The sequence below is a fragment of the Heterocephalus glaber genome, unplaced genomic scaffold, assembly GCF_053883595.1.
Source record: "Heterocephalus glaber isolate CG9 unplaced genomic scaffold, H.glaber_assembly_v1.0 deba00000594, whole genome shotgun sequence".
Taxonomy (NCBI): Eukaryota; Metazoa; Chordata; class Mammalia; order Rodentia; family Bathyergidae; genus Heterocephalus; species Heterocephalus glaber.
This window is the reverse complement of record NW_028258151.1, coordinates 15,488,152-15,511,975: the sequence shown is the minus strand read 5'-3', so window position 1 is coordinate 15,511,975 and position 23,824 is coordinate 15,488,152. Positions and strand designations below refer to the sequence as shown.

General features: G+C 55.8%; 2 protein-coding genes and 1 long non-coding RNA gene across 3 annotated transcripts; 2 read left to right on the top strand and 1 right to left on the bottom strand.

Annotated features, from left to right (window-relative positions):
* Nucleotides 1-233: 233 nt before the first annotated feature.
* Nucleotides 234-12,016, bottom strand: Ovol1 (ovo like transcriptional repressor 1). The gene is made up of 4 exons (XM_004852375.3): nucleotides 11,604-12,016; nucleotides 4,731-4,948; nucleotides 2,905-3,094; nucleotides 234-2,600 (listed from the first exon to the last, which is right to left on the bottom strand). Exons 1-4 carry the CDS (start codon nucleotides 11,701-11,703, stop codon nucleotides 2,305-2,307), a joined length of 804 nt encoding a protein of 267 aa, XP_004852432.1. The 5' UTR covers nucleotides 11,704-12,016; the 3' UTR covers nucleotides 234-2,304.
* Nucleotides 4,946-10,280, top strand: LOC110350666 (uncharacterized). The gene is made up of 4 exons (XR_002397389.2): nucleotides 4,946-5,719; nucleotides 6,357-6,401; nucleotides 6,826-6,951; nucleotides 9,807-10,280. It is a non-coding gene; the product is annotated as an uncharacterized LOC110350666 (long non-coding RNA).
* An 8,175-nt stretch (nucleotides 12,017-20,191) lies between the features above and the next one.
* Ap5b1 (adaptor related protein complex 5 subunit beta 1) lies at nucleotides 20,192-23,425 on the top strand. The gene is made up of 2 exons (XM_004852376.3): nucleotides 20,192-20,722; nucleotides 20,824-23,425. The coding sequence occupies exons 1-2, from the start codon at nucleotides 20,573-20,575 to the stop codon at nucleotides 23,299-23,301; spliced, it is 2,628 nt and encodes an 875-aa protein (XP_004852433.1). The 5' UTR covers nucleotides 20,192-20,572; the 3' UTR covers nucleotides 23,302-23,425.
* Nucleotides 23,426-23,824: the final 399 nt, after the last annotated feature.

Sequence of the window (23,824 nt, the reverse complement as noted above, 5' to 3'; positions counted from 1 at the left end):
CCCAGAGTGGTCCTGGGTAAATGACAGGTAAGGCCACATTCCCTTCCAGTATGGACACCTAGAGGTCTACCAAGTCCTCTCCCAACTCTGACCCTGAGCTGGCTGGCTGGTTGTCCCCACTCCACTGCTAGCTGGATGTAAGATCTTGCGTCAGCTCTCCAACTATTCTCTGCCAAGTTGAATTTCCTTGCATGGGGAGAAAAGCCCATCTGATTAAAAAATCAGAAACAGAAAACAGTTCTCTGATTTTACTACTTAGAGGGAAGGTTATAAAATAAGACAGACAACACAGAGCCTCACAACTGCCTCAGATCGGCAATGAACCCAGGGATACAGGGATGTAAACATAAACAGCTTCTGGATAACATCATTTTACACTCTAGGACTTCCAGAATATAGCAGCTCCCCAGACATACTAAAGAAAAATGAAACAAGTCCTCAGAGTTAATCTATACACAGTTCAGAGACAGTCCAAGAAGCTTCCTTCCTCTCTGGTCAGCCTGGACCTGGGCTTGAGCCAGGTCTGTACAGACCCCAGGCCATCTGGGCAGGGAGGCCAGGCTTGTTGTGTTGGGATTTGGCTTCCAGGGGCTGCCCGGTCTGCCAAGTTCCATGGCTGTCTTCAGTCTTGCTTTCCGGCAGGATGACTGTATCTCCTCTGACCCACACCTTCTGATCCAAACCCTTTCCTGTTATCACAGGAAGCCCAGACACATGAGGGAATCTGCTCATTCCCTCAGAGAATCCAACCAGCCCAACAATGACACCTTTCTCCACAGGCACTCAAATCCTCAGCCTGGCCATTTGGAAAACAAAAAAGGCTACAAAGAAAATGTGTTAACCATCTAAGACTCTCCTCTCTCTGGAAGTTTCTGATGTGTTATGATTCTATCTCAATTGTTTGCTGCTATGCTCAGGTTTTTGACTTACCCAGGCAAAGGGCTGGCCTTCAACCTGGCTCTGTGCTTGCCTTTGTACTTCAGGCAGTGGACTCAGCATCAGAGACCTGGCATTGCACCTGCCTGGCCTCTACAGCCCCCCAGAAGCACACAGGCTCTCCAGGAAAGCTGGGCTTGTCAAGAAAGGATGGGACATGGGCTGGGGATTTAGCTCAGTGGTTTTGCCACCTGCTGCGCAAGCGCAAGGACCTGAGTTCAATCCCCAGTACCAAAAAAAAGAAAGGATGGGACAGAAGGGCAGCAGCAATGAGGCACTGTCCAGCAGAAGGGGAGAGACAGAGGACAAGAAACCCTCAGAGTGGGCCTCATGGAAGATCTTCATTTGGTTAAATATCTCCAAGAATGGGGGTGGGTCAGGCAGTCACCCCTAGACCAAGGCACAGAAAAGGTTTGAAATGTCCGGGATAAATAGAACCACACAGGGGTGGAGAAAAGCCAGCTCCATCCCTCTCTTAAAAACAGTAGCCATGGGCACCAAAGTATATATTAATATCTGTACATTTGTCATCTTTAAAAAAAGGAAATGAAACTTCCTTGGCACCTTATGATTGATTTCTTTTTTGTTTTTATATGATTGATTTCTTAAAAACGAGGTGATATGTGGGCTGGGGAATTAGCTCAATGGTTCTGCCGCCCCCCTCGCAAGCGCAAGGTCCTGAGTTTGATCACTGGTACCAAAAAAAAAAGATTCCAAAAATGAGGTGATATGTGGAAAGGCCTCCGGTGTGCATCCACACACATACCTGGTACACACATGTGCTAGCATACACTGAGCAGGGCTACACATCCATGCATGTGCAACTATACATACACAGCTGTGCACATGGGTGCCTCTGTCAGAGGGCAGAGTCCCCTGCTACAGCCCTGCAGGTGGGGACCGCCACCAGCTCTCCACTGTGGTTGTTTGCAGGGGTGCTCTTTGTCAGTGTTCTTGATTCTGTTGTCCCCGGGGACCCGGAAGCCCTTACCCTGTGCTCAGAAGCAAGGGCAACAGGATCTCCTCTTGCTGCATCCCCCAGAAGTACTACTGCCAGGGGAACCTGTCTATGCAGGTAGCTGCTTCAAATCACTTGGTCTTGCCCCTGCCCAGACCCACACATCTTCCCATGCCCCAAGTGGCCTCTGCTCCTAAGATAAATGTACAGAAAGGAATAGAGGTCAGTGCCAAGCCCTCAGGAGTGCACCTGTCTATGGGGGAGACTAAGGCACGGTGTGTGTTGGGGGGGCTCCAGTCCTGATCACAGGTATTCTGGCAAGAGGCTGCAGGAGGGTAGACTGGTTGGGCAGCAGTGTGCCAAACCTGGACCCTCTCAGGGCCCTCAAAAGCACCCCTGAGCTGTGCTACTCAGAGGTGGGGGCTGCCCTGCAATAGGGAAGTGACAGTGTTCTGCAGGGCCACGGCCACCCTCTTGGAGGTCTTGCGCAGCAATGGGCTGTCGGGATGATGTTCTTTCAGGTGCAGGACATGGCCTTCCTGGCTCTCGGATGTGCAGCCGCACTCCTCACACACGTACAGCTTAGCCCGGCGCTCCTTGTATGCATATTTCTGCTGCACACCGTGGATCTTCTTGAGGTGAGACTCCAGGGAGCAGCGCTGGGTGAAGGCCTTGTCACACAGGCTGCATTTGTAGGGCCTCACACCTGTGGAAGACAGGGCCTGGCATAAGGACCTAACAGGGACCTCAGCACCTGTCACCAGCATTCAGACCCAGAAAAGCCAGGACAGGTGACTAGGGCAGAGAGATGAATAAGGCCTGTCCAGCACCAATTTCCCAAGTGATTCTCAACCCTAAAGTCCTCATTGATCAACTCAGGGGGATTCCACCTTGACCTCCAAGATGCCCTTCCTGGGCTCCCATCGTCAAGGAGGCTCCTGGAGTCTCCACATGGGGCCTCAGACAGGCAGCACTGAGGTGCTCCCTCCTGGCCACTGGCTCCTGCTTACCGGTGTGGGTCCGGACGTGTCTTTTGAGGTCAAACGTGTCATTGAAACCCTTCCCGCAGTATGCGCAGAGGTGCCTCTTGACGTCGTTGTGACACTTCATGTGGCGATTCAGCATGCGCTGGTAGGTGAAGGCCTTCTGACAGATGTGGCAGGTGAAGAGGTCTCCACTGGGACTATCCCCTGTGGTCACCTGTGGGCAAAGACTCTATTTGTGACAGATTCCAGAAGTTGGGATTGCAGTCTGGGAAACATAAACACTAGGTCCCAGCACCTTCCAGTGTCACCTCCAGAGACCAAAGCTCAGAGATGGGCAGTGTGGGGCTAAAGGAACTTCTGGCTCACTGGTGCTGCCTCCTGTTTGGGTCTTGAGCTCCCTTTTGAAGCTGCCACACAGGCTCTTCTTAACCATACCAAGAGGGGAAACAACCCTCAGACATGGTTGCTGCATCAGTAAGCAAATTTACCCTTAATTGAGGCATGTTGGCCTTTCTATAGTTTTTGCCATTCATTCTCATTCTGCCTCAGCACAGGAAGATGTATCCCAGGCCATGGCACCTCTGTGAGTCTGGAGTCCCTGGCTAGGCCAGCCCAGTTCTCTAGTTTAACTGGAGCCAAGCCTGACACAGTTCATATCCTTTTCCCATCTTCTTGCCTGTGAATTTTTATTATTTTTTTCATGATAGAAAATTTTAAATTTGAACAAAAGTGGAAAGACTGGTATCACGAGCTTGTGCCTGTCACTTGGGCCAGTCTTGCTCCATCTCTACCATCTTCCCTCTCCCTCTCTGGGATCATCTGAGAGTCCTGGGAGTCACCAGACACCTTTGAAAGTGGTGCTCGAAGTGGCAGCAGGAACTCTCCACCTTCACCTGTTAGCAGCTAGAGGTTACTTGTTCTCTGTGGGTGGTCCTGTCATTGGGTACTCCCCCAATCACACCATACCTCCCATTCAGCACTCTTATCTGGTTCTGCTTGTGGCACCCCTTGTTGCCAGCTGGTCAGGACCTTTGGGCCAGGATTCACTCCACTCCATTGGCTCCTCTGCCATTCCGTCCCCTCTGTTTTGCTCTCTCTACCCCCAGGGGTCCAAGGGGTGGGGCAAGGGCCCTAGGTGGGTAAGGGGCACTGTGAATGTCAGGAGGGGCCCAGCTGGCTAGGACCAATGACTAAACACATTGGCTCATTGCCTTCCAGGAACTTCACACACTTGGCCTCCAAAGGCATTAGGGGAAGGATGGCTCCACTGCCAACTGTCTGCAGCCCTTTGGCACAGTAGAGGGGTACCCTTCCAACACTGCTGGTGGACGCTTCCCAGTCCTGGAGCTCACAGGAGTGCAGACCAGCCAGGGCCAGCCTCTTTTTGGTGTTGTCCTTGGAAGCAGGGGCATCTGCTGCCTTGTACATGGCACCCTGCCCTAGAGTACAGCTTTGGATGCTGATGGGCTGGAGACACAATCCTAGGAAAGGTAGTCACTGCCACCTGCTTCAGGAAACAGCTAACTATAGCACCAACTCCAGGCCTCACACAGGTTACAGCCCAGATAGGAGAGCCCAGGAGATGCACCCATGCCAGGCTCCCACCTCATGGGTCTGTCTGAAACTTGGGTGGCTCTTCCTATGGCTCTCCTTGCTATACTGGATATCTCAGGGACACTGACTGGAAAGGGCTAAATGTTCCCACTTTAGACCTGTCTATGCTCCACCTAAGTGCTCCACAGAAGCCCTGGCTGAGGATCAAGGTTAGTTTCCACCTGTGTCTCATTTGCACCATGTCTTGTGAGCTGGACACGTGGACCTGGTCCTCAAGATGGTCTTAGAGTCATTACCTTCATCTTGGTGCGCAAGAAGCCCTGGTCTCTGCTTTGGGCATCTGTCAGGCAGCCCAAGTCTTCAGAGGGCAGCTGGGCCACCACACAGGGCCCGGGGGCCACACCATAGCTGGAGTTCCGAAGGCTCATGTCCAAAGCCAGGGAGCAGGAAGGAGGTTCAGCCACTGATGGCTCTGGCTCTCGGTAGGGCTGTGGTGGGCAGAAGCCCAGGCTGACTGGGTGGAGAAGAGGAGCCAGGTGAGGGCATGTGGAGAAAAGAGGATCCAGTCAGGTCTCAGAAAGTTCCCCAGCAAGGACATGGTTGGAACCTGGAGCTTCTGTCCCTCCCCTCGAGGGCATGGAGCAGAATGGGGCTGCTCCCAACCCACCATTCCCCGCCCCAATAAGGTAATTACAGGTGACGCCAGCCAAGGGCCACTGCCCGCTGAGTAATTTGTGTCTTAGCGGAACTGGGAGGACCGAACTGCCCTGCCAATTATGCCTGCAGAGCTGTCTGCCTGCCCCACCTGGGCCAGTCCCTCTGGATTCCATGCCTGTCCTCAGTCTTGTAGGGACAAAGGGCACCACTTGAGAGCCTGGTCAGCAACAGCTCCTTGAGGCTCATCCTGGCCCTGGAAGGATCACTAGTAGTCTGGGCCCTTCCACGTCTCTCCTCCAAGCAGATTTAGCTGCTGGCCTTGGGGTTCAGGTGGTCTTAGCCTCTTTCTTGCCTGGCCTAGCTGGTCCCTGCTCTTGCAGCCCATTGGCCTCCAAGCTCCTGACTTGGGCTGGGCCCTGCACCACAGGCAAACAGGCCAGGTGGGTGGAGAGGGAGGAGGTCAGGGAGCAGCAGGTGGATGCTCGTAACAGTCTCTGGGCGGCCTGCCCAGCGCTTATGCAACCCTCCCCCACAGTGGACCGCTCGCTTGCTGTGGCTGTCAGGCTGGGCTCCCTCTGGCACTGGCAGCACCGATACCTGGCAGCTTTTGACACAGCTGCTCCCTAAGGTAGGCACCTTAGACTGAACGGGCCAGGGAGGCTTGGTTGCCGACTTTGGGCCCTAGTCCTGATGAGGACTGGCCAAATCTGACCCAGAAGGACAAATCTCAAAGCCAACAGAGCTGGGGAAAAACAGTCTAGTTTTTCAATTAAAATTTCAGTTAGTATAGCCAAAGCGTGATACTTAAAATCTTTAAACTAGGAACATTTCCCAAGTTTTGGAAGGACAAATCAAGAGGGCCCTGGGATGGCCAGTATGGCAACCCATGCCTATAATTCTAGCACCCTGGGAAGCTCAAGCAGGAGGATCACAAGTTTGAGCCCAGCCTGGGCAATGTAGTGACTTAATGAGACCCTGTCTAAAAATGAAAACTAAAAAAAATTAGGGGTATACCTTAGTGTGAAGGTCCTAGATTCAATCCCCAGTACAATCAATCAATCAATCAATCAATTGATGGGGCTTGGGATAGAAAAGGATGTGAGTCAGAAAGGGACTTAGGCCATAGATTTGAGGTTTCAGACCCATGAGCTGGGCTCTCCACTCCCTGACTGAAGCTGGTGAGAGAGACAGCCAAGGACCCAGGCAGGGCCATTGCTCGCTCTCTCTCTTTCTCTCTCTCTCCCTCTCTCTCTCTCTCTCTCCAGAAAGGGATGTAGGAGAAGATAGAGGAACCTAATAAGGGAGGAAGGGTAAGTATGAGAGTACTGGAGTTTCGGAAGAGGCCCCAGCTCTCGCCCCCTCAAAACACAACAAAGGTCTGACAGGAGAAGAATGTGCCTGCCCGCGCCCAGAACCCGTTCTGCGGGCAACTGGCGTCCGTCTGTCCGGGGGACTTTAATGAGCCACCTCATTCCAGGAGTTGATTCACCAGCCCTGGCCTGGCCCCTAACTGGTGTCCCACTTCTCTTGGGGCCATGCAGGCTGGTGTCAAGCTGAGCTCTGGGGGTACACTGTCAAAGGTCAGTCTGTCCTGGGTGCGAGCTGCTGGCACACACAAGACCAGGGCTTTGGAAGCAGTGACAGATTTTGGAAGCTTCTACTGCTGCTTACCTGTCACTGAAGACCTTGACTGAGAGCTCAACACTGAATGGCCATTTTTCTTTCTTACCCCAGGTAGAGACAAACGGGGGACCTTTACCCTCTTCAGTCTCATCTGAGGATGGCATGAGGATCCCCCAAGTTGAAAGCTAGAACTAAGCCACACTGCCTGCCCTGGGAGCAGCAGAGGAGGGACAGCAGGTGAGGTGGGCTGTTTTTTTTTGTTTTTTTTTTTTTTTGGTACTGGGGATTGAACTCGGGAACTTGTGCTTATGAGGCAGGCACCAGAACCACTGAGCTAAATCCCCAGCCCTAGGTGGGCTGGTTTAAACTAGGAGTTGTTACACTTAGCTCCCTGGCTCCCCTTGGCTCATGGCTGGGGTTCTGGGGACCCAAGCTCATGTCCTTTGCCTGCCTCTGCACATCCACACAAACCTGGAAGGCTGGTGCTGAGTTGGGGATGGGGTGGAGGCTGCTGGGCTGCTCTTTCCCACCTCTACCCTGAGCAAGAGGCAGGTGAGGCTGCCAGGGTGGGGATGTATGCCTCATCATACCCACCCCGCCAAACCTGTCTCCGTGCCACCCCCATGTGTCCCTTTCAGGGCTGCACACACAGGGAGTGCACATCAGCTTGCCAACCGCCCATCCCAAGTGCCACTGAGTGGCAGGAGGCAGGAAGCAGAACTGGTTGGGCCCTGTTGGTGCTGCTCCCTGTCCCCTAATTAGATGTTTCCGGCAAGGCGGTGGCCCTCTGTGGCCACTCATTGCCCGCCCACAGCTGTGGAGTGTGACAAGGCCAAACCAGCAGGCCCTGTACCTGCATCCTGAGGGGCTGGTGTGTCCCCTCCTGTTGGCCCAGAGTGCCTCTACCTGGACAATGTTGTGACCAGGGATCACAGCAGTGGACAGGACATAAAGAGGCTGTGTCTAGGCAGCTGCCCACCTAAGAACTGAATCCTGCTAACCCTCTGAGAGCTCCCCGCTCTTAGACTGAAAGCTACTGGTCCCAATACTGCACAGAATGCCAGGTCCTACCCCTCCAAGGGGGACAGGGTTGGACATGAGGCCTGGTCCTGGCTCTCTGGGGAGAGCAAGTGAGGCAGATGTGAGGATGTCCAGGCAGATGTATGGTCCTTCAGCTAACTCTATTCTGAACATGTGTCTGCATAGCCTGGTTGGCTTTAAAGCAGTCTTGCAGCCTTACCAGGAAGGGCTGGGGTCTTCTTTGCCCAGCTCCCCCAGTCCTACAAGTTAGCTAACAGTTGCTTGAAAGGAATGGCAACAGCCAACTGGCAGAGGTAACAGCCCTGTGAACACAGAGGGCCCATCTTCGGCCTTTTGTTGCCATAGAACTCTGGCACTATCTGTCCCCTTTTCCAACTGCTTTTCATTCAGTGTCCAGGCTGAAGTTAGAACTGTGTTTTAGGACCTCATACCAGAGGGTGCACAATCTGGGACAGATGGTACTGTGCTTCCTGTGACATCAGTCACCCTCCTGCCCAACACCAGCCCAGGCACCCCCTTAGGATGCCACACAATGCATGCTGAAATGAACAATGATAAAAAGGCACCCTGAAAAGAAGAAGAAGAAAGAAACTCTGCATGCCTATAATCCCGACACTCAAGAGGCTGAGGCAGGAGGATAGCCAGCCCGGGCTACATAGTGAGACACTTTCTCAAATACAAAACAAAACAAAACAAAACAAGGCACTCTGCCTTGGGACTCCCAAGCTTGAGACAAACAGCTTACATGATAGTGTCCCACAAGAGAAGTAGGAGTCCCATCTAGCCCATCACTGGGGCCCAAGATGCTCTTCTTTCCCCGTGTACTGGCTGACTGTCCTCTCAGTCTCACTACCAAGAGGCCACAGCAAACCTCTCTTTCACTGCCCACCATTCCCAGGATTACTAGCTCACGGAGGCCTCACCTCCTGGCTCTTGGCCCTCAAACACTTGTGTTCTGGGCCCAAAGCTGACTTTCTTGGTCTTTCTAGCTCAGCCTGGAACAAGCGACTAAGTTCCCACAGAGCCAGGCTGGGCCACATTACTAAGCTAAAGGAAACCCCAGGCTTAGACAGCTCAGCCCTGCTGGCCTCCTGGGCTTGTTCCTGGGCTTGTCCTGAGGCTTGTGCACGTGCTGCTCCGCCAGTAAACAGGGGACCAGACCAGCAGCCAGAGGGGAGGTCGGAAGTGGGGGCTTGGGGCCTGGAGGAGGTTCCTGGGATGCCCCTGGAGTTCCAGCTTCCAGGCAGGGTCTGACCCCCAGGTGTCTTCCTGGCATAGAGACTCCACTCAGCAGGGGCTGGGCTTGGAGACTCCACCTCATCCCTGTTGCTGGAGCCCTTCCCCCAGTTCAGAAGTGGAATTTACCTCAGGTATGGGTGCCTGGCTCATCCTTAAGAAACCAGCATGCTTCCCTGTCACTCCACAGTCAATATTGACACAACCAAGGAGAGAAGCCCACTCCAGGAGAGGGGATGGGATGGGATGGGGGAAGGGTAGGGGAAGGGTAGGGTGGGAGGGGCTTCCTCCCTGGCCTGCCCCTCTGGGCTTTCCCCTCAGCTTTGGGAGGAGGAAGAGGTTGAGGGACAGATTCTGCCCTGGGAAGGGAACCTTCCTGCCTGCGGGAGAAAGGCTGGTGTGATTTTAAGTCACGGGTGAAACCTCCTCCCTCCAGATAGTCTCTGTGAGGCTTTAAAGGTCCCAGAAATCCCTGGCGGGAAGGTCAGAATTCAATTCCCTGATCTTTGGCCCTTCCAGTGGGAACCGGGTCAGTGCTTAGCTGGTAGCAATGTGCCGGAGTCTGTGAGGTGGGATGACTGAAACGTGCCCAGCCAGCTCCTGGGGTCATGGTTGGCTGGTGATAGAATGGCCTAGCCAGGGGACAGCCACCACAAAACACACCCCCTGCTCTCCAGCCATCTGAGACACCAGAGCAAGGATGGAGAACATTCCCTTTCTCATTTCCCAAAACTGTGGGAAACTCTACAGTTGGCAACATGGCTTTTTGAGGTAAAATTAAGTTCTGTAACTTCTACCTTTGTCTTGACCCACAGGGCTTTCCCCGGCCAGAGCTGTGGGAGGTGTGAGGGGCAACTCTTGCAGGTCTCTGGGGCATATGCCCCCAATCCGGGACTGTCCAGGAGAGCGAGGGCCTGCGTGCTCCTTCACCTGGACAGCAGCAGCAGTGGACTCCTGCGGCCCCTGCACCTGATGGGACCTACTGCCCCTGGGGCACATTTCTCTGCCACCACCACTCCCACTGTGGTCACCAGAACCATAGTGGTGGTAGTGGGGATCACTAGGATCCAAAAGTCAATGATTTGAATAAACAGAATTTCTTCTTCCTTTGTAAAAGTCAACACTTGATCTGTTACTGACTACTATGTGAAATAAACCTAAAAATAACAGTGCACTGAATCCAGCTCAAGGCTAGGCTCACCTTTAACACAGTCCAAGTTCAGTTTATCAGATCCCAAGGAGCAGCTAACCAGCAAGTCAAACACAGGTTGGGGAGGAGGCAGGAGTAAGGAAGGGGCCAGTCCCTCACAGGGCCTTCCGGAGGTGGAGCACTGGCCAGCTGGCCAGGGCACTAGGCCAGCAAGAAACTAGAATCCTGAGCCCATAACCCAACCCACCTTAGGCCAGGTGGCACACTCACCTTTGCCTCAGTTTCCCCATTGGAGTCATCAGGGCCTTTGGGCCCAATCCCTTGTTTAAGGAGACTACAGAAGAGTGGCCCAGCCCCTAACGGTAAGGTTAAGCTGTGAAATATCCCACCAGCATCTCAGGTCATTGGATCCTGGCAGGTGAAACCACAAAGACTTCGCCACTGTACTCCCATCTCCAAAGGCTTATTCAGGAGGGAAACTGAGGCAGACCTCACAGGGCCCCTCACCCATAGCCCTCTCCTTCTCAAGTTTCCTAAAGGTCTGGGCTGGGCGGTGCCATGGAGCCTGCAGATCAAGGGTCAAAGTCGGTTGGTTAATTACTACCTCTCCCCCCTTCGGTGCGCCCCTGCCCCACCCCCAAGGCTGGGGAGGGGGAGTTGCAGGGCCTTTTCCTAAATGAACGTTTTGTTGGGGGTAGAGGGAGGACAGAAGAAGTGTCCTTAGGCCTCTTGGGAAAGGTGCCGCTGCAGGAAGAGAAGACTCGGTTACTCATTCAAAGTTGTTGATGCAGACGCTGTCAAGGCGTCTTCCCAAAATAAACTGGGTGCACCGGCTCTCAGGGACCTGTCTCCAGCTCCAAGGTGGGCTCCAGGAAACCATTCACCACTGACGGTGGAAGGGTTGCGTTTCTAGCAGAAGTGAGACGGGATCGCACCTTTGTCTCAAGGACAAGCGGGGTGCACTGCGCCCTGTGTGTGCGGCCCGCCAGGCTGGAGCCCCAGGGAAACTCGGGGGGCCCAGCGCCGCGCCCCTCGCCCAGACCGGCCACCATGCTGTGGGGGAGGGGGCAGACCTGAAGCGGCCTAAGCTCGGCGTCTTCCCTCACTTGTGGCGCAAACCACAGCCGAAACTCCAGCTCGATCCCCGCCCCCCAAGTGGCACCGCTCCAGTGCCCTCCTCTACCCTCAAGAAAGCCCCGGCTTTCTGGATTTACGACGCGAGGGCCGACGGTCGCCGGTGACACACCCCGCTGCTCCCCAGCGCCCCCGGCCGAGGAGCGGTCCCCGCCCCCACCCGGCGCTCCTTCCGTCCGCGCTGCCCTCCCCTCGGCTCCCCGGGTCGGCCCTCCGCGGGTAACGGGGCCGAGGCCGGCGAAAACTGCGTCCCGGCGCCCCAGCGGCGGGCGCCAAGCCAAGCGTACCTGCGCCCCACCCTCGCCGCCGCGGGCGCCCGGAGCCTCACCTGGCACGTAGATCTCGCCACGCTCCTCATCCGGGAGCTCGCTCCAGTTCCTCTTGCACGTGGAGACGCACGGCTTCTTCACCAGGAACGCGCGGGGCATTTTCGAACTCTCTGGGCCCGGCGCGGTCCTCCTCCGTAACTACAGCCGAGTTTGTCGCCCCTTTCTCGGGCTGGGCTGGAGGCGCGAGAGAAGGGACAGATCGAGGAAGGAGTCACCGAGGCGCCCCCCACGTTCCGCGGAAAGACGGTGCCGGGACGGCGCGCTCGCGTTCCAACTCCGCCCTTGCAACCAGGTGCACCGGGCGGCTGGGAAGCGGCAGGTAAGCGTCCCCCGGCTCGACTGGCGTCCCCGCGGCCGCTCGCGAAGTCTTAAAGTGCGAGCCGGACGGACGGGTTCACGCTTTATTGGCTCGCGGCGGTATGTGCTGGTGGCTGGGGCGGGAGGGGGGGTGGTGGTGATCTGATCTAATTAGCTTGGAGTGGCCCGATGAGCGATGGCGCATGCGTTGGGAAATAACGGTGACAACCCACCTATTTGTTACCTGTCGAACCGGTTTCCATTCCGCTGCCGCTGAGGTGGCCTCGCGAGCCGGGCGGGGCTACCGGACGGGGGCGGGGGGCGGATGCCAGCACTCGGCACCCAGCCCCCCAGAGACACCGACTGCCCAGACTGCCGGGGTCCTCTCCGGCGGGCTGTGCTAACATTTGCAAAAGGAGGGTTTTGGTGGGAGCACGGGAGGTGAGGAGGGTAGGGCAACGTTATGTGCACCGGCGCTCGCACGCTCCGCGGGTGATGAAATGAAACTCGCCCAACGGGGCCAGGCTAGCTTGGCGCGCCCCGGGCGCCCGACAAGGCGCGAAGCCGCCAGGCGGGAACGGGCGGCTCTGCGCTCACTTGTTGAACCGGGACTGAGCCCAGGCGGCCCGGGATGCCAAAAGTCCGGCTGAGCAATTCGTGGTTCAGCCCAGAGGTATTTGCTGTACACTGGCTTCATGCGGGCACGCACGCGGGGCGGCAGGATCGTGCGAGTTGGCAGGCGGGAAACCTGCACCCCACTGAGCAAATACAAAGCAGAGAGCCCACCTGGTGCCCTGAAGCCGAGGGCCGCTTTCTGCCCCCCAGTAAAGGGCTTTTAAATTGTACCGACTCCAAGAACTTCCAGCAAAACAGTCCCTTGGCCTTTGGGCTTACACACTCTTCCAACTCTCCTTGTCCCAAATCGCCGGCCTGATTTCAGGTGCAGCAAGGGCAGAAGGGCAGAGGAGAGCTGAGGATCCAGGATCCCAGATGGGGTCAGGCCAACCCTGAGTAGGGGCTCAGCCTGCCTCCCCCCAACCCCCAATCCATCCTGCTCTGCTCTTGGCCAGACCCTATTCGAGGGATGTCCTAGACCCACTGCCCTACCCAGAATGCTTGGTGGCCACCATGAGCCATTTTACTGTGATTCTTCCGTCATGGCTGAGCTTCTTTTACTCGACAACCTACTAAGGGCAGGGAGAGGACCCACTCATTTTAGAGTCCATTGCACGTATCTTTCTCACATACTGGCTTTTTGTTTGTTTTGTGATACAGCAGCTTTACTAATGCCCCCTCCTTGGTACTGGGGATGGAACCTAGGATCTTCACACTGAGCTACATCCCCTGCCCCCTTTTTTGAGACAGGGCCTTGTTAAACTGCCCAGGCTGGGCTTGAACTTGGATGCTTCTACCTAAGCCTCCCAAGTAGCTGGGATTATAGGCATGCATCACTGAACCTAGCTTTCATATAGTATGCAATCTTTGGTAGAACAGATTATGAAGAAATGAGTCAGTAAATGAATCCACACAGTTAAAAAGAGAGTCAAAAGAAAAGCAGTTGATGTGGACTCTCAGAAATCTAGTTGAAGGTGACGTGCTTCTAGAGACACTTTACATTCCCTCCCCAGGACTTTTGTGGAGCCCCCTTTGTGGGTGAGGAGAGCATGGACTTTGGGGATAGATGGGCTTCCTCCTCCCTAGCTCCTGTATCCTGAGTTTGGCCAAGGGTCCTTCCTTGTCTGTCCCTTAAGAATCCTATCACCCATCTCCTACGGTCACGGTCACTGGAGAGTGACGCATGCTTTTGCCAAGAGGCATTAATGTCTTCGACTTCTTCTTCCCTAGGGCTCTGCCTTCACAAAGCCCACACTTCCCTTGTCCACCCTCTGCTCTGATCCTGGACCCTTACCTTCAACTGACATCAATGAGCATCTGTAATGTGCTTGTCTTAGCAGTAAATCCTGCAGCAACAGCATTGACTAGGGGAGAGTTGAATTTAGCGCACTCATTCTACAGATGTTTCTTGAGCACTTTTGTTTTTGTGCCAGCCCCAGTGGGTTTTTGTTCCCTGGTGGATTCTAGGGTGAAGTCTTCATGGATGACCCAGGACACACAGGCAGACTTTCTCATCAGGGGAGATTCCAGAGGCCAGGTGGGGAGGTACAATGGGTGAAGCTAGCCAGCCTAATATCTCCACTGTACAAAGAAAGGCACACCTAACTGAACAAGGCTCCAGGAGGGAAGGTGCTTTGCCCAAGCTGTCCTCTGCTACAGTTTCTGTGTCCATAGCCATACCTGGCACAAAACTGGTTATCAATAAATATTTGTGGGGGATGGGGATTTAGCTCAGTGGTTCTGCCGCCTGCCTCGAAAGTGCAAGGTCCTGAGCTCAATCCCTGGTACCCAAAATAAACAAACAAACAAACAAATAAATAAATATTTGTGGGGTGAATGAATATCCTGTTTCCTTGTGTGATCCTTTCATTTTCAACTTTTGATAGGGATAGATACAGAACAAAATTCTTTAGTATAAAGAAAACAATAGTAAAGTTCAATGACAAAAGGCAATTGATGTGGCTGGGTGTGGTACATACCTATAATCCCAGCATTCTGGGAGGCTAAAGCTCCCAAATAGCCCGGGCTATTTGTTTGTTTATTTATTTTTTAGTACCAGGATTGAACTCGGGTCCTTGCGCTTTTGAACCCGGCTTTGAAACCACTGAGGTAAATCCCCGGCCCTATTTGTTTATTTATTAAGGCAGAGTCTTGGTACATGGTTCAGGCTGGTTTTGAACCATGTAGTCCAGGTTGACCTTGAACTCATGGTGATCCTCCTGCCTCAGCTTCCTTACTGCTGGGATTATAGGTGTGTGTCACCATGCCTTGTTCATCCCGGGCAATCTACCGGTTTAAAAATAGGGAAAGTAGCTGGATGTGGTGCCACACACTAGGGAAGTGGTCCCAGCACTAGGGAAGCTGAGGCAGGAGGAACACCATGAGTTCATGGTCAACCTGGACTACAGAGTGAGTTCAAGACCAGCCTGAATTACAAAGTGAGACCCTGTCTCTAAATAAATAAATAAATATATAAAATGGAGAAAGGAGCTATGAAAGCCCTGAGTTCAATCCCCACTGCTACAACCAAAATAAATACATACATAATACATACCAGATGCAGACTTTCAGGGAGACCAGACAGTGGTGGGGATTATAGAAAACATGTCTACCTAATGGCAGTCACAAATCCAGGTTTATTGTTTTTTGTTTGTTTTTGAGAAAAGGTCTTGCTTTATACTTTTCACTATGTAGCCCAGGCTGTCCTTGAACTTGAGGTGATTCTCCTGCCTCAGCCTCCCAAGTGCTGAGATTATAGGAGTGCACTATCCTGTTTTGATTTTTAATTCAGCTCCCAATTTTTCTTAAAAGGATAGATTGGTTCAAACAAAATACCTCCTAGGGTTAGATCTGGCACCAGCTGCCAGTATGTGGACTGTGGTTCATAGCCAGTGCAAGAACCAGACAGGATATGTGAGCCTGGGTAAACCGAGCTATGTGAGCACCATGAAGACAGCCACTGCTGCTCACCCAGCACTTAGCTCACCGGCAGCTCAGTATCAATCATCCAGCTCTTCATTGAGTCAACAGATGTTTCTTGAGTGCCCACCATGTGCTAGGCACCAAGGATACTGTGATACAAGGCAAACAAATAAGGAACCAGTGTGATGCAGATGTTTAACAAGGGTGAGGTGATGGAGGCTGGCGAGGGTGCTGAGATCTGAATGGGAGCCCAGCTGTGCAGAGCTGGGAAGATGGTGGCCAGAAGGAACAGCTGGTATCAAGGTCCCTGAGCAAGAAAGAATGTGTGTGGTACCCAGTGTTTGCAGAGGCCGGATGGCAAGGGGAAGGGAGGGAATGGGAACCAAGGCTGGGGAGGCAGGTGAACTACAGCATGTGAGGTTCAGTAAGTGGAAAACCATATGCTCCTGATGCCATGGGGTCTGCTATAGGCAGAACAGTGTGTGTCAGTGGAGAAGGTGGAAGGAGGGAGATCTGCACAGGATCTACTGCAGTGATTCGAGCAGATGATAATGATTGCCTGGGCTAGGGTGCAAACTGAGCCATAAGAAAAAGGAAAGAGGGTCCCTAGAAGGTGAGAACCATGTTCCCCAAAGAGTACCATCTGGATTTAGGGCTCAGATTCCATCCCAAGGAGCCCTTGGGAGGGCAGCTTGGAGGGACAGCTTGGGAGGGGGGAAGACAGGGTTTGAAACCACTGCTTCCTGCTCTGAGGGAAGGTCTCTGAGGGAGCCAGGAAGGGTGGCAGTGGGGAGGGGCTGGGGCTTCCTGAGGTCTAAGGCAGAAGGGTTTATGGGAGATGAGATGGGCTGAAAGGACACCCAAAGAAGAATCCAGCTTCAGACCCTGATTCTCAGGGCCTGTTTCCCCATCTACCCTCAAGAGATGCTCTTGGATTTGTTTTTGCCCAGAAGCCCAGCAGCCACGACAAATGGACTCAGCCTTCCAGCAAGCTGATGGGGGCCCCTCCCTCACCCCGGCAGCCCCCAGACTTTCCAGCCTTGTTTGGCCATTTTACCTGTGGAGGCCACCAGAGGCCTGACAAACCTTGAGGTGCTTCGAGTGACACTGTTTCCTGATGAGTCCCTCCCTTAGGCCTCCCAGCCCACTGAGGGGGCGGTCCAGGCCCTGGGCCCTGGGCCCTGAGGACCTGCTGGTGGGGACATTGCCCTGTGGCCAAAGGCTGGGGATTATAAGCAGAGGAGGCAGCTTTGGGGCCCTGCAGATCCCCTGGTGTGGAGCAGGTTCCTGCAAGAGGATGGAGTTCAGTTGAGGTCCACCATGGTGGCCACAGTCCTGCCTGCCAGGCTTCATTACAAGCTCACAGTTGCTACAGCCTTCCTGTTTGAATGCTGGGACCATCAGCCCAAGTTCTTGCCTCCTTCTTCATTGACCCCACACCCGGCCACTGGCAGGTCTGAACCCAAACCCCCTCACCCTCCCCATCCGCCCCATAAACTGCTGATGCTGTGAAAACCCAAGCCGACCACCTCTCCCCTCAACCAGAACAGCATCCCAAAGTCTGATGTGCACTGGCCCGCTGGGCTCTGCCTCCCTCCCTGCCACTTCCCTGTGTGCCCTCCTAGGTCCCCAGACCAGGCTGCAGCCTGTCCCCAACTCAGCCTATCCTGTGCTCCTCCTACCTGTGATCCTTCTCCCCACCTAGTTACTGGCAACCTTTCCTCATTCAGATTTAAGCCAAACGTCTCCTCTCTCAAGAGCCTTTGGTGACCCTGGCGGCTAAATCCCTGCCCCCACGGTCACCTCTGTCCCATTCCCTGATTGTTTTCTTTGCAGTGGTTTTCACTGTGACATTTTGGTTTGTTTGTTGTCTGTTTCCACTAATGCTAGTTCTATATGTAAGGGACCCTGTATTTAACACTCCCCCCCCCTTTTTTTGGTACCTGGGATTGAACTCGGGACCTTGCGCTTGAGAGGCAGGTGGCAGCACCCCAGCCCCTAACCCCATTTTTAATAGCTTTACTTAAAAATATGTTGGGTTGGGCCAGGGATTTAGTTCAGTGGTTCCGCCGCCTGCCTTGCAAGCACAAAGTCCTGAGTTCAATCCCCGGTACCAAAAAAAAAAAAAAAGTTGGGTGCAGTAGTTCACACCTGTAGTCCTAGCATACACCTGGAGTCCTAGTCCTGGTGTAGTAGTTCACACCTGTAGTCCTAGCCTTCTAGACACTGAGGCAGGGACCACTTGAGGCCAGGAATTCAAGGTCCTAGACAACAGAGCAAGACCCTCATCTCAATAAATAAATAATTTACATACCAGAAAATTCACTCTTATGAGGTGTACAGTTCAGGGGTGTTAGTCTCCACAGGGTTGTACAACCATTACCATTTAGTCCAGAACATTTTTGTCACACTCCCCCCACCCCAAATCTGGCGCTCATTAACAGTCACATTCCATTCATTCCCCCAACTGCCTGGCCCCTGGCATTCATTACTCTGCTTTATCTCTGGAGTTGCTGATGGATTAATTTTTAAAGCATCCCTGTATCCCAGTCCCCAGGGTTGTGGGGATGAATGGGTTGCATCCTCTGCTTTACAGATGAGAAAACAAAAGTTCAAGAACCCTCAGGGGAAAAAAAAGAATCCTCAGAAAACTGACTTTTTCTAGGTATGTGTCTAGGTTCTCCCCAGAAGTGGGCTGCATGGGGATGATGGAAATTCTGAAGAAAGAGAAGGGATGAGGTGAGGGCATCCAGTGGAGGGCTCTTGCATAGCCATCTGGGCATGGACCATGTTTGGGCCTGTGCAGTGAAGTCACCCTCCCTGGCAGGCCTGATGATGGGCTGAACTCAATTCTGTGCCTGCCCTGTGCCAGGGGCAGAGCCAGCACTACTGTCCACCCAGGGAGCAGACACTTGGGCAGCCAGGTGAGAGCCAAGTCCATCTAGGGACCTGGACACTCAGGAGGACTGAGGGTTCCAGGGGTTAGGTACCAAAGTCTGGGTCTACCTTTGAGCAGCTCTGGGATTTGTACAAACTATGGCACCTCTCTGGGCCCCCTAAAGGTACCTTCTCTTGGTACCTCAGGGATGCCATGAGCCTCCATGAGTCCACTGTCCATCACAGTATTGGAGACCACACCTGGGGCCCCCACCATCCAGACTCCTGCCCCAAGGAGCCAGGCTAAGGGAGGCTACAGGTTGGCAAAGGCTGGACTGTCAGAGTCTGGAGCCAGATCCATTGTTGGATTCCCTGGCCCTTGGCACCCTGTCTCAACTTCAACAAGGGTTTAATAATCGTCTAGCCTCCTGCACAGTGATGAGGGCCTGGGACTTGCAGTTATCAGCACCCTCTGGGCCCCACACAGGGAAACCAGACAGGCTCCTTCTCCAAGCTGCCTTCCCTCCCCAGGGCTGCTCCCATCCTGGCCTTTCATCTGAGGTTTAATTAGCCAGGCTTCCCACAGCCCCTTGGGCAGGAGTCATCACTCTTATTTTATAGATGGGGAGACTGAGGCACCTAGAGGGAAGTGGTTTGGGACTGTCGCCTGTGAGTCAGCTGTGGAGCCAGAGCCCATAGGGGCCAAGACCAAGCCACCTGGCTAGACCTGTCCCTCTGGGTGTCTGTCTCTATTCCCTCACACACACACACCCGTCCCTGGGCACCCAGAAAGCCTTCTTTCCAGCTCTCTACCCCACCCCTCCCATCTGGAACAGAGACAGGATGGGGAAGGGAGGGGACTGAGCAGCCTGGTGGTAGGGGAGAGACCAATTGGGATCGGCTGGCATAGGGGCTCAGAGTTTCATCTGCAAAGTGGTTTGTTAGTGTGAGAGAGGTTGGTCAGCCTAGTGGATGGCAGGATTTGGACACCCGAGATTCTGTGTTCTGGAAACCTGCGGTCAGTGGGACTCCCGCAGCCTGGGCCTCCGACCTAGAAGAATCTGCTAAATCAACCCCAGTCCAAGCACCTGGGACGCCCCCAAACAGCCGGAAGCCAGCTCCCTAGATGTCAGGATTGCTTCACCCTAGGGGTTGGATGGCCAGGCCTCTCTCGCCTGGGCCTTGGTTTCCCAGCTGTGTTAGGCGTGCAGCGAGCCAGGTCCTGCCAACCCGCACGTCTCCAGTCCGCATCCCGTTGTTTTCTGGCTTCACTCGGCTTATGGTCTTGCTCCACCCGCTTTACCCCGAGGGCAGCCCGGACCCTTATAAGTCATAAACTCAGCCTCAGGCAAAGGTCAGCAACTTCCGCAGTGCCAGGATCCCGGCGCCGGCTCCTCGCCCCCAAGCCGAGCGGGTCGGGTCGGGTCGGTACGAGAAGCCAAGCCCTGCGGCGCCAGTCTGACCGGTTCCCCGGGGGCCGCGCGCGCTGTTCCCGCGGCGCTCCAGGTCTGCGCCTCGCGCACCTCCCGGTGGCCGCCCGCGGACCCGCACCCGCGCGCCCCGGGGAATGCGGTAAGCACGGCCCGGGCGAGAGGGCCTGGGATCGTGGCCCCGGCGCAGGGGAGCTGGCAGTGGGCATCCGGCCCACCCGGCTCCGCCGCCCCTGCCGCGGCCTGCGGCGGTTTCAGGGAAGGGGGGCGCGCGGCGGGACAGTTACTCAGCCTCAGCGAAACCGGCGAGTCGGCACCTGCCTGGCAGGCGGCGGGCCCCGTTACGCCCCGCCCCGCGGGCCCGCCAGTCTCAGCCGCCCACGCGCCTCGCCCCGCCCCGCGCTGCGCGCCCGGAAAGGGAAGGACCTGGCCGCCGAGGGCCCTCGGCAGCTGAGTCAGGCGGTGAGAGGCCGGCCCGTTACTGTGGGTGCCGGGGGCCCGGGCGGCGCCGCGGTTTCGATGCGGGCCGCGGGCAGCCTAATGAGCTCTCGGCACGCACCCTCCCAGCACCCCGCCCTGCGCCGAGCGGTGGGCCCAGCGGCCGCGCAGCGTCGGCCCTAAAACCTCGCGGGTTCGACTGGGGACACTCGGACGCGGGGTCACCGCTGCGACCTGCGAGACGGTCCTGGGGTGACTGCGGCACCCACCTTGGCCGTGGTGGTGCGGGGCCCGAGCGCCCTCTAGCGGCCACGAGACCCCACGCGTCCTCGCCCCCGAGCCCGGCCCACGGCTAACTCTGCGCTCCGCGGGGATCTGCGCGACCGACCATGGGGCCCCTGAGCCGCGAGGCTTGGGCCCAGCGCCTGGTGGCCTTCCGGACCAGCCCTTCCGCCTTCATGGCAGGTGCCGACGGTGAGGATTTGGGTCGCAACCTGCTGAATGACCTAAGGAGTGAGAAGCTGACCGAGCAAACTAAGGTATGCCGGGCACGTGACCCCTTTACAGGGACACGGGGTCACCCCAGCCTCCTGCGCACCGAACCTCATCTTCACAATTCCCCCTTAAATCTCCATCCTAGGTTTCTTTGCTGTCCCTGAGCTTGGAATACCCAGCCGAGCTGTGGCCTGATCCTCCTGCAGCCGAAGCGGCCGCCACCTCCTTGTTGGATGCCTTGGTCCTCCTACCCCCACGGCCCTCAGCTCTCCGGAAGCCGCTGCTGCTGGCGGCCACCACCGTACTGGTGACAGGAGGTGTGCTGAGCCCCACCTCAGGAGCCTCCTGCCGGCTCCTTCCCCTGCTGCTAGGCCTCGCCTCCGGTCGAGATGTGGGTCGAGGCTTTGGCCCCATCTCAGAACAGCGGCCCCTGCAGGCCACAGCGTGCGAGTGCCTGCGAGAGCTGGAGAGCTGCAAGCCGGGGCTGCTGGGGGGCTTGCTGGGGCTGCTTCGGAGTCTGCTGGGGCAGGAGGGCCCCATCCAGCCCCTCAGCCTGTTGCTGGCACTTTCTCTGAGGGACACCTTGGTGATACAGTCCAGATCTGGGGTTGGCCTGCAGGGCCTGCTTGTGTCTGGGGTCTCCTCTGAGGGTGGTTCCTGGGACTGGACCCTAGCTGAAGAGGGTGCTGCCCACCTTCTGCCCCAGGCACCCAGCTGGCCCACCCCTAATGAGGGGGAGTGTGGCCTTGCAGTGCTGGAACCCAGTCCTGAGGAGGCCCGGGAGCTGAGGGCTGCTGTGGCCCAACTTCTGGACACCTCCTATCTGCTCACTCCCGTGGCCCAAGCCCAGCTTCTGTGGCTGCTGGGGTGGGCCCTTCGAGGTCTGCGGGGACAGCCACCGGCGCTTTTCAAGCCCCAGCTGGTACGTCTTCTGGGCACAGCACAGCTGACACTGCTGCATGCTGTTCTTGCTCTCAAAGCGGCCTTTGGGGAGGCACTATTCACGGCTCAGGACGAGGCCCTGTTGCTCCGCCGGCTCACTTTGGCTGCTCAGCATCCGTCCCTGCCCCTGCCTACCCACCTCTTTTACCTGCACTGCCTCCTGAGCTTCCCTGAGAATTGGCCACTGGGCCCCGAAGGAGAGGAGGCTGCCCCATTACTTCTGGGGCCCCAGCTATGCCGCAGCCTCATGCCCAGTCTCCTTCATGACCCCATGGCCCTGCTGGCCCGCCTGCATTTGCTGTGCCTGTTGTGTGCTGAAGAGGAGGAAGAGGACAAAGGCCAACTTCAGAGCCCACGGCAGTACCTGGAGGAGTTGCTGGCTGGCTTGCGACAGAGGGCAGCTCTGGATGGCAGTCCACGGGCCTTGGCTACTCTCTGCTTCCAGGCTTCATATCTGGTTGCCATCTGCCTGGTGGGGCAAACAAAAGTGCTAACACCCTTGATTCACGGGTTGGCCCAGCTGTACCGAGCTCGGCCTATGCTGGCCCCCCACCTTGTGGACTTCTTGGATCAGGTGAGCCCTGAGCTGGGGGAGCCCCTCAAGAGGGTGCTGCAACAGGAGGTGGTGTCCAGGCCTGGGAGGCCTGAAGCTCTTCGCTGGCATCTGCAAATGCTGGCAAAAGTGGCAGAGGGAGATGCTCAGAGTGCCATCCTCAGCTTTCTGCAGGCTGCTGCTGCCCACTGCACAGACTGGCGCCTGCAGCAGGCTCTGCTTCGGGTCTGCCGGGCTCTGTTGCAGGCAGGTGGAGGAAATGGCCTGACCCATCTGCTGCAGGTGCTGGCCAGGCAACTGGAGGACCCTGATGGGCGGGACCATGCCCGCCTCTACTACATCCTCCTGGCTCATCTGGCAGGGCCCAAGTTAGGGGTAGCCCTGGACCCCTCACTTGCAGCGCCTACACTGGCTTCTTCCCTGGTGGCTGAGAACCAGGGCTTTGCTGTGACACTGATAGTGCAGGAGACCCCGGCTCCCATTCGCCTGAGTGTGGGGCCCCGGATGCCCAAAGGCCCATTACCAGTCCTGCAGCTTCACATAGAGGCCCTGGAGCCCATCTACTCTCTGGAGCTACGCTTCCGTGTGGAAGGACAACTCTATGCACCCTTGGGGGCCATCCATGTCCCCTACCTGTGTCCTGGCCACCCTGCCCACTCTCTGTTCCTGCCCCTGCAGCCCCGACATCCAGCTCCCACACAGCTGGAGGTCCAGGCCCTTTACAGCACACCTGCTGGCCTCACATGCCATGCTCCCCTGCCACCCCTGTCTGTGAACTTCGAAGACCTCTTTTTGCCTTTCCCCCAGCCCCCTGATGGAGTGGAACAGGGCTTCTTTGAGGGGCTCTGGGACTCCTGCCTGCCAAAGGGTGCTGAGAGCCGTGTGTGGTGTCCACTCAAGTCACAAGGGCTGGAGACCTTAGTGTCCCGCCACCTGGAGCCCTTTGTGATAGTGGCTCAGGCCCCCAACAACTACCACATAGCCATTCGCCTGCCCCCGGCCTCCATGCTCCTGCTACGGCTGGAGGCCGCCCAGGTAGATGGGGTGCCTGTGGCCCTGCGGACCGATGACTGGGCCATACTGCCTCTGGCAGGGGACTATCTCCGAGGGCTGGCAGGAACTGAGTGAGCCCTGGCAAGCCAGGTGGGAACAAGACTATGGCCCTTGTGGTGTTGCCCTAAGAGGAGCTGCTAAGGGCAGGGACATACTTTTGTACAGTAGCTCCTTTCCCATAAAAATCCGTATCCACTGATCACCCTCACTGGCTTGTTTTCTTTTGGACCCTGGTTAGGAGCAGGGTGACTGAAGTGGGGTCATAGACCCTAGACTAAACCCTAAGATTGTAAAGTTCCATATTTTCTTCCTGCTTAGATAGGTTAAGAATCTTCAGAATCTGCCCAGGAGGCAGGAGGAAAAAAGCATCCTCTCTTTTTCCTGGAGAGGGTCTACCCTTGCCTGAGGTCACTCAAAAATTTAGTGTATATGGGCCAAGGATTTAGCTCAGTGGTTCTGGCACCTGCCTTGCAAACACAGGGTCCCAAGTTCGATCCCCAGTACCAAAAAAAAAATTTATAGAGGCTGGAGCTAGAACTAGGGCCTCCCATCCTGGAGGCAGGGTCTTTTCAACTCCCAAGATTTACCAGGTCCCTGT

Excerpts from the sequence above, each read along its gene's own strand:
- Ap5b1 (XM_004852376.3), top strand. The coding sequence starts at position 20,573 with ATGGGGCCCCTGAGCCGCGAGGCTTGGGCCCAGCGCCTGGTGGCCTTC. Across the intron at positions 20,723-20,823 it reads AGCTGACCGAGCAAACTAAG|GTTTCTTTGCTGTCCCTGAG; the intron begins GTATGCCGGGCA and ends TCTCCATCCTAG.
- Ovol1 (XM_004852375.3), bottom strand. The coding sequence starts at position 11,703 with ATGCCCCGCGCGTTCCTGGTGAAGAAGCCGTGCGTCTCCACGTGCAAG. Across the intron at positions 4,949-11,603 it reads TGGCGAGATCTACGTGCCAG|TCAGCCTGGGCTTCTGCCCA; the intron begins GTGAGGCTCCGG and ends TTCTCCACCCAG. Across the intron at positions 2,601-2,904 it reads ACACGTCCGGACCCACACCG|GTGTGAGGCCCTACAAATGC; the intron begins GTAAGCAGGAGC and ends TGTCTTCCACAG.